The sequence below is a fragment of the Nicrophorus vespilloides genome, unplaced genomic scaffold (assembly GCF_001412225.1).
Source record: "Nicrophorus vespilloides isolate i.1.1-1 unplaced genomic scaffold, Nicve_v1.0, whole genome shotgun sequence".
Lineage (NCBI taxonomy): Eukaryota > Metazoa > Arthropoda > Insecta > Coleoptera > Silphidae > Nicrophorus > Nicrophorus vespilloides.
In genome coordinates this window covers 1-14720 of record NW_017100110.1, presented here as the reverse complement: position 1 = coordinate 14720, position 14720 = coordinate 1, and the positions used below count along the sequence as shown (strand labels likewise).

The 14720-nt window shown below is 32.8% G+C and overlaps 2 protein-coding genes across 4 annotated transcripts; both read left to right on the top strand.

Moving 5' to 3' along the window:
• The first annotated feature begins 3332 nt into the window (after positions 1–3332).
• On the top strand, positions 3333–4381 carry LOC108568432 (tRNA (adenine(58)-N(1))-methyltransferase catalytic subunit TRMT61A). The gene has a single exon (XM_017929514.1). It carries the CDS (start codon positions 3399–3401, stop codon positions 4374–4376), a length of 978 nt encoding a protein of 325 aa, XP_017785003.1. The 5' UTR covers positions 3333–3398; the 3' UTR covers positions 4377–4381.
• A 2797-nt stretch (positions 4382–7178) lies between these two features.
• Positions 7179–13561, top strand: LOC108568431 (transmembrane protein 94). Of its 3 annotated transcripts, none has more exons than XM_017929511.1 (15): positions 7179–7518; positions 7570–8659; positions 8724–9236; positions 9644–9927; positions 9982–10151; positions 10208–10332; positions 10386–10534; positions 11060–11179; positions 11465–11741; positions 11800–12008; positions 12091–12311; positions 12374–12841; positions 12898–12991; positions 13045–13212; positions 13272–13561. In XM_017929511.1, exons 1-15 carry the CDS (start codon positions 7418–7420, stop codon positions 13342–13344), a joined length of 4062 nt encoding a protein of 1353 aa, XP_017785000.1. In that variant the 5' UTR covers positions 7179–7417; the 3' UTR covers positions 13345–13561. The 3 variants fall into 3 exon arrangements, with proteins under 3 accessions (XP_017785000.1, XP_017785001.1, XP_017785002.1); XM_017929512.1 differs by having other exon boundaries at positions 7573–8659; positions 13272–13363; XM_017929513.1 differs by lacking the exon at positions 11060–11179 and having other exon boundaries at positions 7180–7518; positions 13272–13363.
• Positions 13562–14720: the final 1159 nt, after the last annotated feature.

The following is a 14720-nucleotide window of genomic DNA, read 5'->3' as shown; positions in this document are numbered from 1 at the left end:
AAATATTTTACTTACTTAATTCTATTTTATTTAAACTAATATATTAAATTGTAGTTAAATATAATTACATATATTACTAATTACATTAGAACAATCAGACATATAGATTATAACTGCCACCAAACTACATCCACGAGGCGCCCTATCACAAAATTTATTGCATCAGTCAACTTTAAGTCTAGACGACCCACATTGGTTACCATATGGTTCAAATTCTCTATACAGAACGATCGCAACCTAGGTGCTAGTCCAAATTCAGTAATTAGTAAACGTTATGAATTGGAATAAAAACTAATTAAGTGTGGTGTATTTTTTATTAATTTTCTCGGTTTTCAATCAAAAATTGTTGGTCAGAATCACTATCATATTAATAAAGTTAAAACCATTATTTGTGGCATTGTTTTTTAATATATAATATATATTTATTGAACATACCTATTGCAATTAAACAAATTATACATATTTTCTTTTTGATTAGAAAAATGTATAATTTATGAATATTTAAAATAAACTTTTGTTATTACCAGGATTTATTTTTTTTTCTCTATGTACTATTTTTTAATCTTCATTATATTGCTTATGTTTTTATTATTAATATAATCAGTTGCGATTAGGAACAATAGAAACATGTGGAGCAACGGGCCAAAAACAACTTAAATTTATAAACAAAAAACTACAACAACAATAATTAATGTACACTAATTCGCATTATTGATAAAATAATATAATTATTTGAAATATATTTTTGAAAACAACAATTATGCAAACACTCCTGAAATTAATGCTGATTACAACTATTTGAGAATATATTTTAACAATAATAGTTCTAAATAATAAATTTGAATACAGTTATATTTACTTTAATAGTCATTAAAATGAACTAGACAAATTTCACGCATTTAAAATAACAGAAATTGTGTGCGTCGCATTTACAATTATGATTAGTAATTTGGATAATACGAATCATCAATAAGATATAGAATTCGATATCAACACGTAAATGTTTTTGTGAAAGGTAAATCATTGTTGTACCTGATACTTTTTATTCTCTGACGTACATGGCGTGATTGCGATACATTTTTACTGCCACTTTATCTGAACTCAAATTACAAAATCTAAGTCGAATCTGGAATGATTGTCGCTGTTGTTAAGCACATTTCGCTGAGGAAAAAATGTCCTGGGACAATTACAGTTTATGCCGGGTCGTTTAAAGTTGAATACATTTATTAGGTCTTTTACGATTTGCAAATGGACCTTTAACTAACGTTAACATCTGTTAGCTGAAGCAAGATGTCGTCGGCCCGAAAAGTGACCATCAACAGTGCAGAGAGCGATGGTAGTGCGAGTATCGTGAACGATGGTAATACAAATTTCTGAGATTTACGGCTGCAGAAGAATACGGTTTGCGAAAATAGTCGCTATTGTGTAACTCGTGCTTTATTGCGCCCACGCAAGGATACACATTTTTAAATATATTATTTCACAAAAGGTTTCTTTTTACTCTCCCGTCCTGTACCAAATGTACCAAACTTAATAAACAATATACACATTTCCACATAATAGATTTGTAAGCGATCTGGAAGAATTACACATTTCTATGTGACTTACTTTATCAATTAAAACACAAACCCGCAACTGTTTGGTTAATCTAAGAATGTCTCTGTAGTGTGATTAGAGTTCTTATTAAGTATCAATTAAACTGGAAGTGTGCCGCAAAAACAAATAACCGCAAAGATCAGATTATATAACTACGTCATATTAATGTCAACGTAGTAAAAATTAAAGATAATAGAAAAAAAATAACATAGACGAAAAGTGTTCCCAATACGATGAACCTAATACGAATAATGAAGAAAATATTTAAAATAAACTGCTGCTGATCAGTCAGTTTCAGATGAGAAAGGTTGAAAAGCACTGATTAGAGATAATTCAAATGAAACAATTTTAGCACATCTTAATATAAATCTGATTGGAAAATCACCCCAATACTCTAGTAGATAATAACTTAGTAGATAATAGTATAATAGTGAAATCCCTATAGATAAAAAAGACATAACACAAGTGCTTCCATCTAGATGTTAAAATAGAATGACGTTTTTATTTAATTGGTATTATTGTTGGTAAAATTAATATTTACTTACATTATATTTTTGGTATTCAGAAGGTTTCATGGGAAAAATATTCCGCTTAGTGTTATTTGACTATTTCTTTTCATTTGTCAGAAATATTTACACATTTCCAGAATGTGGCAGATTGTAAATAATAAATGTAATTAAAAAAAATATATCTTCCAGTTCAAGAAAATAAATGCAGTGTATGTTTGATAAGAAAATTGTATGCGTTATGTAAATTAATTATATATAAACAGCAACTTATGACTCTAGAAACTGAAGCCAGTAGCCAAAACAACTTACTTTTACTATACTTATTTAGAGGCTTCTATTATTATTTGTATTATATATTTTATAAATTAATAAACAAATTAAACAAAAAAAATAGATTAAACATAATCATCATCAATTATTTATTTATTCAATAGACTGCTTTTATTTCTTTATTATAAGCAAACTGTTCGTTTACTTTTTGATTAAACTATTGTGCATGCATTTAACCGATCTTACCCTAACATTTTTTGAAAAATTTCAAATAATTTTGACAATTCGGGAAAGGTATCGACCAGTTTATTGTCTTGTCTTGTTGAATGTTTTTATTGGATAGAATAAAATTTTATTGTAATGTTGTCCAAGTCCAAGTCACACTCATTGTGTGATATAAAAGTTACTAATGATGATTTACAAAACTACATGCTGCAACAAGTGGATGTTACCCTACTAACGGATTTCGACAACAAAGAACATAAGCAAAAGTTTGAAACAAAGGTTGAGGAGGACGCAAATGAATCCGATACCATGAACTGCCGATTCACCCATCCGGTGAAGATGAGATCCAAGATGTGAAGTCCATCCAAGTTGAAGATGAGACCAATAATTGGGGAGTTTGTCGCTATAAAAAAGAAAATTAAATTTAGAGAAATTAAAACGAGCAAACGGAATAGCAATGCAATTGAAGAAAAACGCGAGAAGGTATTAGTAGTTGCGGTATTAGTGTATAGCCGATGATTGATTTTAGTTTTGCAGATAAGCGAAAAAAAGGGCAGTAGACTTAATGAATTATAATTGTTGTCCTGGATCAAAATAATGAATATAGATTTATTTTTATATTCCAGAATACAATTGAATTGTCAAATGTTAAAAACTAAATTTAATTTTTTAAGCTAACTTTGAATAATAATATATATTACAGCGCAACAAAAGTTGCATATCTTACCTCACCGAGCATCCACATGTGTTTAAGATTTTAGTAATTGTAAACATAACCTAGTTCAGTGCATCCTTACAATGAGTTTCGACGGGTGTAAAACAGTGGTCACCGAAGGAGACACCGTTATTTTATTCCTAACTGTAAATCAAGTGTATGCAATAACAGCTGAAAAGAAGACTAAGAATAAAAATGGAGATTTAGTTCCATACGTATTTCAGACGCCTTATGGCGCTCTGAAAGGTGAACAGCTAATAGGAAAGGAGTTTGGTACAAAAATACTGTTGAGTAAAGGATGGGGCTACATATTGCAGCCCACACCCGAGCTCTGGACAGTTGCACTACGTCATAGGACCCAGATAATTTACACTCCTGACATATCTATGATCACATTACAATTGGAGTTGAAGCCTGGTTCTGTTGTAATTGAAAGTGGTACTGGCAGCGGCTCTCTTTCCCATGCCTTGATAAGGTCTGTTAAACCTCATGGTCATTTATACACGTTTGACTTTCATAAAGAAAGAGCTGATATAGCTAGACAGGAGTTCCAAGATCATGGCTTACAGGAATATGTGACTGTATATAATAGAGATGTATGCTGTAATGGTTTTGATGAAGCACTGGATGGAAAAGTTGATGCAGTGTTTCTAGATCTGCCTCATCCTTGGCTAGCAATTCCACATGGTGTGAACTCATTTAAACCTGAAGGAGGTAGACTGTGTTCATTTTCGCCTTGCATTGAACAAGTGCAAAAGACTTGTTTGAAATTAAGGGAGCATCATTTCCAGGAGATTGAGACCCTGGAAGTATTGCAGACACAATTCTCGGTGCAAACCAGAAGGTTAGCCAGCTTGGAGATGGAATACCTGAAAAATCCCAAAGAAGAAAATGATGGAGACAACAAATGTGAAAAACAGATTGTCAGCACTTTGACCGCAATTCCGCCACTATCACAGCCCGGTCACACAGGTTATTTGACTTTTGCCACAATGCCTCCAATTTGGGCTAGAAGCATGAAGACCATTGATGATCTTGACAATGATGATAACGAAAATTGATGTAAAATAAGTATTATAAATAAAAGTAATTTTAATTTTGCAAATACTCTTTTGTAAATTATCAATCCTGTATATGTTACCTTTCTATTAAAAAATCCTTTTAATATAATTATTTCACTGTATTCTTAATATAAAACAATCGATTCCGCTAAATTGGGTCAGCTGTTTATTAGGAACAAAATCTTAAAGAACGGAAACAAAACCGAGGAAATAAATGGATAATTGTGTCAGCCGCTTAATCAGAACAAAATGTACTAGTCTCGATATGTCCCACTTATTTTTTAATATACAGTGGAATCTAACGAGCAAAATGACTCGCTTAACGAGCGACGTTTCGCATAACGAACGAGTAGAAGAGAAGTTCTGGATTGTGTGCCTGCACTTATGTTCAGACATGTTATTTGTGATTTTTTGTGCAAAATTTTATAACATTTGCATGTCTCCGAATACAAAGCCAAACAATAAAAATAACCATAGATATGAAAAGCAAATTCGTTAAAAATCGAAACGAAATTATACTTTTTTTTCGGCATGGAACGCATCATATTTTACATTAGTTTATAGGGAGAAAACAGTTTCACTATATGAATAAAAATCCTATACGAGTACGGGTTTAAAAAATCCAATGCGTTGGAGGTCATCATCATAAAAAATCGGCCCGATTATTGACAATAATTTTAAGTTACTAATAACGTATAAAAGTGAAGATGATGTACCTTATATGTCGTCAGTTGCAGGAAGTTGAAGCGGTAGATTTTGTAATTGTGCCCATTGATACCATTGTAAAAAGTTTCGATTTTGCTAAATGCTGGTATTCAGGTGAGAAGTTCTTAACAGTAGCGACGAGTCAAATGAAGAATAAATCAAAAAATATATCAATAAATCTCAAATTCATGTTTATCACTGTCTATTGTTTTTCTGAGATGAGAAGAACAAGGAACAGCTTGTGGTGGATGGTGGTGACAGCAGCTCAATTTTACATCGTTTTGGAGAAAATGGTGAGTCACTTTCTTCATTATCTTCAGTAGGATTGTCGAATACATTGTTTTCGTTCTGCACAAAAGCAGTTTGATGCTTTGCGTTTCTTTTTCCTTAAAAAATGGTATAAGAAATGATATATTGACATGTTTGTTTAAGGGTATTTGTTTCAATAAATTTAAAAATATATTTATTAGATACCAATTTGTCATACTGCTTAAGTGTATCTAAGAGAGTTAAATTTACAATTTCTAATAAAATAATGGCAACATTAAGTGAATAATATGTGTTTTCTTATCAATTAACAATTAGATTTATTATAAAATTTGAAAGAGCCCATTTTACATTAAACTATATGCTTGAAATTGAAAAAAACAATACTCAATTTATTTTATCTTTCATTACAAATCAAGAGCACAATTTATGCAATTCAGGAAATCTTCTAACTCGTTTGCAATCGAAATGCCGACAGTATCAAGATCCCGACAACCATAATACCGACTATAAAAATCCCGACATATATTTGTTATTAAAATTTGTACAATAACATTTTAAAATTATTCCGGAATTTCAAAAAGTAATCAAAAAATGAGAGTTTGTTATGTCTAACGATTATTATTATTATAACTGTTATCATGTTCTTGTCGTCCTTGTATTTCGAAGTTGCAATACGTCTTATAATTTTACAAAATGGTGTCAATAAAATATTTTCGAATTTTCTTGGTCAAACTATTGATATCTTAATTTTGTTTGGTTTATTTCTCAAAAAACGCATGCAACATATTTGTAATAAATTTATTGTTTCTCCGTTAGAATTATTTAACCATTAAAAGCTGCGTCTTCAAACGTCATGTCATGATCTTTCTTTTCATTTAGAATAAACTTATTACCTTTCCGGTAATATAATTACTACGAAATAACTAAAATTATGTTCAGAAATTTGAATATCTACACTTTCGGATATTATCAATAATATCAAAATGATATTTTTAATTATTAAAGAAAGTGTGAAAATGTACGTGTTTAAAGTTATAATTTACTTTGAATATAGAACATATTATTGTTTATGATTATTAACATGAAATTATAAACGTTACTACAGTTAATTAGGGGCTGTGAACCAAAGACGCTGTGTGGTGGCGTGCCCTCGCAAATTTGAAAATCGAGTGGCGCCATCTTCAGTGGTCTCTATGGAACCTTAATTCAAACGAAACAATGGAAAGCAATATACCCGTCCGTTACGTTGACGGTCTAAATATGTATATATGAACTTAACAATATATTTTTTTGTTAATGTGACGTTATATAAACGTTGATTAAGATTAAGATGAATAAAAATGTACACTATTGACTTGTATTTACGTATTACATCTCATAAATTACTTGTAATAATAATATTTATGGCAACAAATAACCAAAATAAATAACTTAACTTGATATAGTAAAAAAATAAAAGTTTCTGTACTATTCTGTGTAATATTTTTTTTTATAAATGACAATGGATTAAAATTAGGTCAAATAAAGAAACGGTATGTGACAGGTAGTAAGAACAATGAAAATAATTGGATTAGATGTTAGCATGTACTAAGAATGTTGAATTTTACCTTTTTATCTTCATGTTTAGTCAGTAATGTTAGGCAACCAATACATCTTAAATATATTCTAGCTATATGTTGAGATTCGAACCAACTTTTTCGTATCGGATTTTCGTGATACAAGCGACTATAACCACACGGTAAATGAAAATTGTTTTCTTAAATTCTACTTTCGCAGATGTAAAACAATGTAAAATGTCAAACATGTGTTTAGTGATATATAAACGTCAATGGAATGTCAAAACAGTTTACATCAAAATAACCTTTCATGAGGTTGTTAAGTTTATAAATAATTCACTCTTGGCACTGGTTTACTAACAATAAACATAATGATAATGCTAGTTATTTAATGAATCCAAAGACGGAACTAAAATTAACTTGCTGGTTGGGATAGAGAAGATATGTCCATTCAGTGTTGCATTCTTATTTGAGTTTTATTTTGTGTGAACCAGTCAGTGGAGATGTGCAATGGAGGAGGCGGTAGGACTTACCACTAAAGATGCTCTGAACAGGTTAAGCAAGGAAATTGAGCATGTTGTGAAGCATTACAAGACTTCACACAAGCAAAAGTGAGTGTTTTAGTGTAATTATAGATAGTATAATGAACTATTTTTTTTAAGAAGACACTTTTCATGGCTCTACGATTCATTACATCACAACAGTTACTACACCAACATCAATTGGATTTCCACTTTTTTACTACTTGTGTGTGCTTCTACTATGATTTTAACTTTTGTAAATGCAAATTCTTCATCATACTTGATTTATGAGGCTACTATAATTTTGGTGATTATGACACTTGCTGTGATTTTAGAATTGTTTGATAACAAGCTGAGGCATAATGAAATTATGATCAGGGTGATGGGATTAGTAAAAAGTATAAAGACAGAAATGGAGACTGTTTCATGGCAAGCAGATGACTATCCGCATCTGTACACACCTTTTTCACCATGCATTACTTTGCAATGGACTTATAGAGATAATAAGATTGTAAACTTGCCCTGGGCTCTTTTGGTGCAAGATGATATAATTGTGGTTAGACCAGGACAACTTAGTCCTGGCTACTGTGAGTCTTTGGACAAGTGCAGCGAATATCCATTATTGCATTTCAAGGAGGTATATGGTCCGACGTTACAAAATGCAAACGAGATATTCTCTGTGCCGAAAGCGCGTAAACCGTTGGATAGTAAGCGCTATCGGATGCTTGAAACTCCTATTCTAAATAATCTGAAGATGATCCTGGAGCAGGGATTGGATAGACCAATTACACCACACAACAAGCAGAGACATTTAGTAATTGTGAGAGTTATTGAACGGATCGTTCTCCCATCTGTACTTCTTTTGATTTTTCTCATTAATATCATCAGATTTTTATACTTGGAGAATATAATTGGGCGGGCGTCATGGGTGGATCTATTTCTACTTGTACCTATTACTACTGTTTTACCACTTCTTCCAATGACATTCCCAATTATTTGGAACTTGTTAAACTACCTAGGCATGGCTAGGTTTAAGACATTGTTTGATCTATGTCCAATAATGAAGATCAAGGAAGAATTGTTTGATGATCAGGACACCAAAACGGAAATCCTCTCGGATATTGAATTTGATTACAGGTTGATTTGGCATAATTTTAAGGACATAATACTTGGGCGTGTCTCAATGTTGCCAAGAACTGCAAATATCCTGCAGGTCCTGGGATCCGTTACTGTGAATATTATAATATGTACACTGCAATTTGCTGTAAACTAAATGATTCATTTTTTCTCCTCAGGCTTTATGCTGCGTGGACAAGAAAGGGATTCTTTCATGGCCAAATCCCACGGCAGAGAAGGTGTTCTTCTTGCATAATACTGAGAACCTCTCTGATGTTTCCAGTCTAGCAAATCTCAACGAGCTGAATACTGACGAAAAGAAGGAGGTGGAGGAGAATGAGGAGGAGCAGCCTAGCGAAGTTTCCTGCTCTGCCATTGCCGAAGTGCTGGACGTTACTTATAATCCGAACGAACCTTTCAAGTTGCATTTCGATGACATGAAATGGCACAACCATCTGAATTCCCTGAAACCTTTAGGATTATCTATATTACTCAACACTTGTAACTTAGATACACAGGACCATTACACACAGTTTTGCGCACATATAACCTGCGAGGCGATGTATAACGAGAATTTGGTTCCTGTAACTAATAGGAGGTGTCTTTGCGAATTGGCCAAGGAAATAGGCTTCTTGGAGCAGGCTCAGAAAATCTTTTCATTGGAGCAGCAATTGTCGACATTCCGGCATCTTGTAAGTTAATTTATTACATATATTATTTGCATCAGTAGTTTTCATACTTTTGTGCTTAAAAAAAATAAAAAACCTCTGAAGAATGGGTATGTGTAGTAAAACATACCGTTCCGTTTGTCATCAATTTTTCTGCGACCCCTTAAGTATCTTAGGGAATCACACTTTGCTATTCAAAACATATATTAATATATACTAAAAATATATTTTTTGAGAATCAAAACAATAAGTAAAATTCAGAATAATAAACGTATATATTAAAACATATATGTTATCAAATATTCTTAAAGTATGATACACTGTTTTACAATTACACACTTGTTTATTTCTTCTTTAGGTTTATTTATTGAAACTATTTCTATTTTAGAATAGATTGACATAATATTAATTATATTAATATGCATTTATAGCAACCTGAAATGGTGAGAAGGGATAACAAGTATGCCAGATCGTTGAGTATGTCTACCAAGTTGAAATTTCCATTTCCACATATGTTTGCTGTTGTTGTGAAGGAATTAAGTAGCGGTTCGATGCAGCTGCTGTCACAGGGAACGGCTGATATCGTATTGGACTCATGTGTGGATTACTGGGATGGATACGACTTGTGTCCTCTGACTCCAGCAGATAGAAAGAAAGTACAGGATTTTTATCAACGGAGCAGCCTTACTGCCTATTGTACTGCCTTCGCTTACAGGTTCATTAACGCAAATGATTTGTAAACAATGTATCGTATATTGACAATTTTCAGGCCTTTATCAAAGGGAGTCAGTGATAAATTGAGCAAAGTATATTTGGAATTGCCAAGCGACAGTCGACATTTGTACCAGTGTCACAGAAGCCCGACGCCAGTACACTGGGATTGCAGGAGCGTCCTAGAGCCAAAAATCCGTACGCCCTTGGGTCCCTTTTACAGCACTGGTAACATACCATTTTATACTGTCTACACAAATTATGCAAATTGATATTCATTGTAGATTCTCTTTTGTACAATGACACACCTTGTAGCGACGTTGCCGATGCAGATAGCTGCTTTGATATGCAGTGTAATCAGGTCCTTATTGGTTTAATTACTATGCAGTACCAGGCTCAATGTGACATGGTTTGTATACTACTTTAATTTGGCCTTGTTGATTTTTTGTTCCTAATTTTAAGGTGCACTTAATTGAGCAGCTTGAGAGGGCGTGCATTCGGTTTGTACACTTCAGTAAGGAGAACGAGTTAAGGTCACGGGTATTCAGTGAGAAAATGGGACTGGAAAGTGGGTGGAACTGTCACATAAGTTTATTGAGTGATAGGAACAGGTGAGCAAATGCTAAATTGTCAACCTTTTAATGTCTGCATTAATGTTTTAATTAGTGCTAAAATTGTCATTTTATTTTTAGCATGAGAGATGAATCGATATACATATTTATATGTGTATGTAGTATATATGTTAAAAACCAAATTTGAATGTTTGTGTGTTTGCTCAACTATAAAATGTTTTTTTGTGCTTATTTTGAACCTACCTCCGTTTCTTTCTTCTTTCCATTCCAACTGAAAATCTGTGTGTTTTATTTATGTTTCTAGATTTTTCGTTTAGTTTCTTAATATCTATCCCACTTAAACGCAAATGTGTTGTTATTGCTTATGTTTGATATCGATATAATAATATGCATCTGTTGTGTTTTCTTGTTTTCGTTGTCTTGATCCAAAAATAAAACAAATCAAAAAAGAAAAACAACAAAAATTACAATTCAAACAAAGACACCTACACACCTGATTATAATGTTTTTTTGGAAAGCGTATTTTAATTAATGTAAAATTGAAAATAACTGGGGACTCGCCAGACAAGACATTGGAGCTGCATCGCGCGGATCCACGGCATTGATAAGGCGCAAATCGCAAAGCGATCGACGGCTTTACTCGATAGATACACCTACGAATGAATTCAAGAATATTCTTGATAGGTATTCTTCAATTACATTTATTTATATACTTTATGTAGTCCTTTTTATTTTTGTTACTTAGTCACTTAGTATTATTTTAAGTTTGTTTCAAAATCATCGATTGCTTCGCCTAACTTTGTGACTTGATTGTTTGCGAAAAGGCGGGGCTATCGTATGGTGTATTCTGTAAAATGAATATTATGGTTTTGTGCACATTTGTGATTTTTATTTTTTTACGGGGTTCAATGGCATATGCTTACTACCCTCGATCGAAATAGATTTTTGTTAATGTCAAATTCCTTTTAGCAATCTGGAGTCTTCCCGAACGATGAGTTTCTCCGCGCCGAGCGCTATTAACATGGATCAGACGGTTGTCAGGTTCGACATAGAGAATGAACCGCTGATGAAACAAATTTCCAAGGATAAGGACGTTAATAGTATCAGTGATGGCGAGAACGCCAACAGTCAGGAGTCTGTGCTGATGCAAGAAACTGGAAAAGATACCCACGATTGGCAGTCGTTGAGCTGCCTTACAGATAGCACCGAGCAGAGCGCTCCTATCAATTTCGATATGAGCAATCGAGTAAGACTACTAAATTATTTCTATACATCCTAGGTGAATATTAGATGTTCTATTACAGGCAAAACTGCCAAGGGGAATCGACAAGATCCGGCCACACATCGAGATGATTGATAACGTTCCTCTTTTGGTTTCGCTTTTCACTGATTGTACAGCGGCGAGCACGAAGGAGATGCTTCATATTATGCAAGACTACGGTGAAGTGGTCTGTGTCATAGGCTCATCTGCAAATAATGAAAACATGGGAATATTCATGCAGGCTAACGCTAGGTAAGAATTTAACATTTCATGATCAAATATCTTTATAATAAATTACGAATACAATGATAACACTTGATTGATTGATTTTTAGCATTGGTATCGAACCAATTTATCCGCAAGTCTGCCAGAAAAAGGACGCGTGTTTAAAGACATCTGTGACCAATACACAGAAATTACTATCGTCGCCCATCGAACTATCCAGATCACTGAACTCAATTCCATGTTCACTTTCCTTCATGCGCGAAGATCCAATCTCCATTTTCCACTTGGTCATGGAAGCGCGTCATTACATTTCAATTTTATGGAATACAGGTTTTTCCCGAACACTTTCTTATAACTTGTTATTTTATATTATTATAAATTATAATTTTCAGCGCAATTCTGGTTATCATGCTGTATTACCCTGAGCATGATGCAACTAGTCGGTGCGCTGTTCATGTTACCTGCTCTGTTGACGCCCGGTCAGGTGATTTGGATCGTTTGCGTTTTAATTCCACTTCTCAGTTGCTCGTTGATTGGCACCAAAACTGATAAGAATATTATGAAGAAGCCACAGAGTAAGAACGAGATTATCTTCAACGCCGAGCTTGCTTCTTTCGTGATCTGGTGTTACGGTTCTAAATTCCTACCGGCCATTTTCATAGTGCTTGTAACATTCGCAAGTAGTCTAGCGTCATACTGTCTGGACCTTTGTTCAAAGCAGAACTGTTCATGCATCCTCTTCTACTTACCCATGGAGCAACAGAACTCTACTGTCATCGGCGGTTGGATGGACACCGAGCACAGTGTGACGCTACAGCATTCGCAGAACTTTGTTGTGTTCTTAATACTCTTGCACTTTGGTAAGTGTGAAGGTGAGAAAACATTCACTTTCTTAACTTGTTCATTGTATTTTCAGTGACGATTTCAATAGGGTTTGTGCATAGGGAGCAAAACATATGGACCCGAGGGCCTCAAAACAACTTCATCTGGTTATCCACCGTCATCCTATTGTAAATATTTATTTCCTCAGCCCATTCAATAATTAATGTTTCGGTTCTTGCAGACTGTTAATTCAAAGTATTTATACTTTCATTAGTATTGGGAAAAGCTATAACGGTAATGAAAACACAACCACCAGGTATACACTTAATATGATTATACTTATTTTTGGTATGATTTCTCCACTGATTACTTTCATCATTAACGAGTTGGTTAAACGCGAGGAAATTAGGTGAGTTATTTGCAGCGCTTTTGTTTCTGTAACATAACGTATTGCTTGTGTAATTTAAGGGTGAATTTGCGACAACAACGAAGAACACGTTTGGAGTTTGGGACAAAGCTAGGAATGAACTCGCCTTTCTAAATGTGTTTTTAGTATCGATGTGCTCTTATAATCGTAATTGTGTTCAAACCTATGAAAATGAGAGAAAAAACTTTTATAATTTGTACATAATGTTATACAATATGACGATGGATGTGGTTTGTAAGCTTTCCTAAGAATTATGTGTAAGTTGGACTGTTATTTTTCAATTCGTATTGTGCAATGTAGCTTCTTTTTTCTTTACAAAAAAAGGAGCATCGGTGCTATGATTAATTATAATTCAATTAATTTTGAAAGTGAAATGTTCAAATTATTCATTATTGGTTTTATTTTTTAATTGTGCGATAAACCAATAACATTTAAATAGTATTATCCACAGAAATAGAAACTGTCTTAATTCAACTATTTTTAATAAATTTTGATTATGCGGATTTTTGTATATAATTTACAATCTATTCCAAACGTTAATTCTAAATTATTTCTTAATAATTTTAATTATTTTATATATGGTACAAAATTCATCGAAATGTTTTAAGTTGTTTTGAAGTTTCTTTTCAAGCCTTTTTTATAATATTCATTTATTATTTTCAAAACTGCCAAATTCCGTCAATAATCAAATGATTTTGAACGGAATGATTTTCCATTGGAAACATTCTAAATATAAAATTAATTACATAAATTATTATCTAAAAAACCGAAATAAAAATAAATTCTGACAACACTATATAATAACTTAAAATATATTAACTTTAATAACAATAAGGAAAATTAATTCTTGTTTAATTTCTAAAGGGGTATTACTGTTGTCTAGCTAATAATGCTAGACTGATGGGGTCGTTTTCCAGTCCGCGCACTAAAATTGGATTTTACTTTTTGTACGAGTCGAGCGATTTGGATGAAACTTATTAGTCATTTTAGAGAGCGCTGCTAATATTATGACGCTGTTAGAATTTTCAAATTGCACTCCGTTCAGGAAATATTTTTTATTTTTTGAAAGCGTCAAGCGATTTGGATGAAACTTATTATAGTCATTTTAGAGAGCTCTGCTAATATTATAACGCTGTTAGAATTTTCAAATCGCACTCCGTTCAAGAAATAATTTTTATATTTTGAACGAGTTGAGCGATTTGGATGAAACTTATTATAGTCATTTTAGAGAGCGCTGCTAATATTATAACGCTGTTAGAATTTTCAAATCGCATTCCGTTCTAGAAATAATTTTTAAATTGAATTGTTAGCAAAAAATAATTTATTTTTTGAACGAGTTGAGCGATTTGGATGAAACTTATTATAGTTGTTTTAGAGAGCGCTGCTAATATTATAACGTTGTTAGAATTTTCAAATCGCATTCCGTTCAAGAAATAATTTTTAAAATGAATTGTTTGCGCTGCTAGTATTATAACGCTGTTAGAATTTCC

Excerpts from the sequence above, each read along its gene's own strand:
- LOC108568432 (XM_017929514.1), top strand. The coding sequence starts at position 3,399 with ATGAGTTTCGACGGGTGTAAAACAGTGGTCACCGAAGGAGACACCGTT.
- LOC108568431 (XM_017929511.1), top strand. The coding sequence starts at position 7,418 with ATGGAGGAGGCGGTAGGACTTACCACTAAAGATGCTCTGAACAGGTTA. Across the intron at positions 7,519-7,569 it reads AAGACTTCACACAAGCAAAA|AAGACACTTTTCATGGCTCT; the intron begins GTGAGTGTTTTA and ends ATTTTTTTTAAG. Across the intron at positions 12,009-12,090 it reads TTCATGCAGGCTAACGCTAG|CATTGGTATCGAACCAATTT; the intron begins GTAAGAATTTAA and ends ATTGATTTTTAG.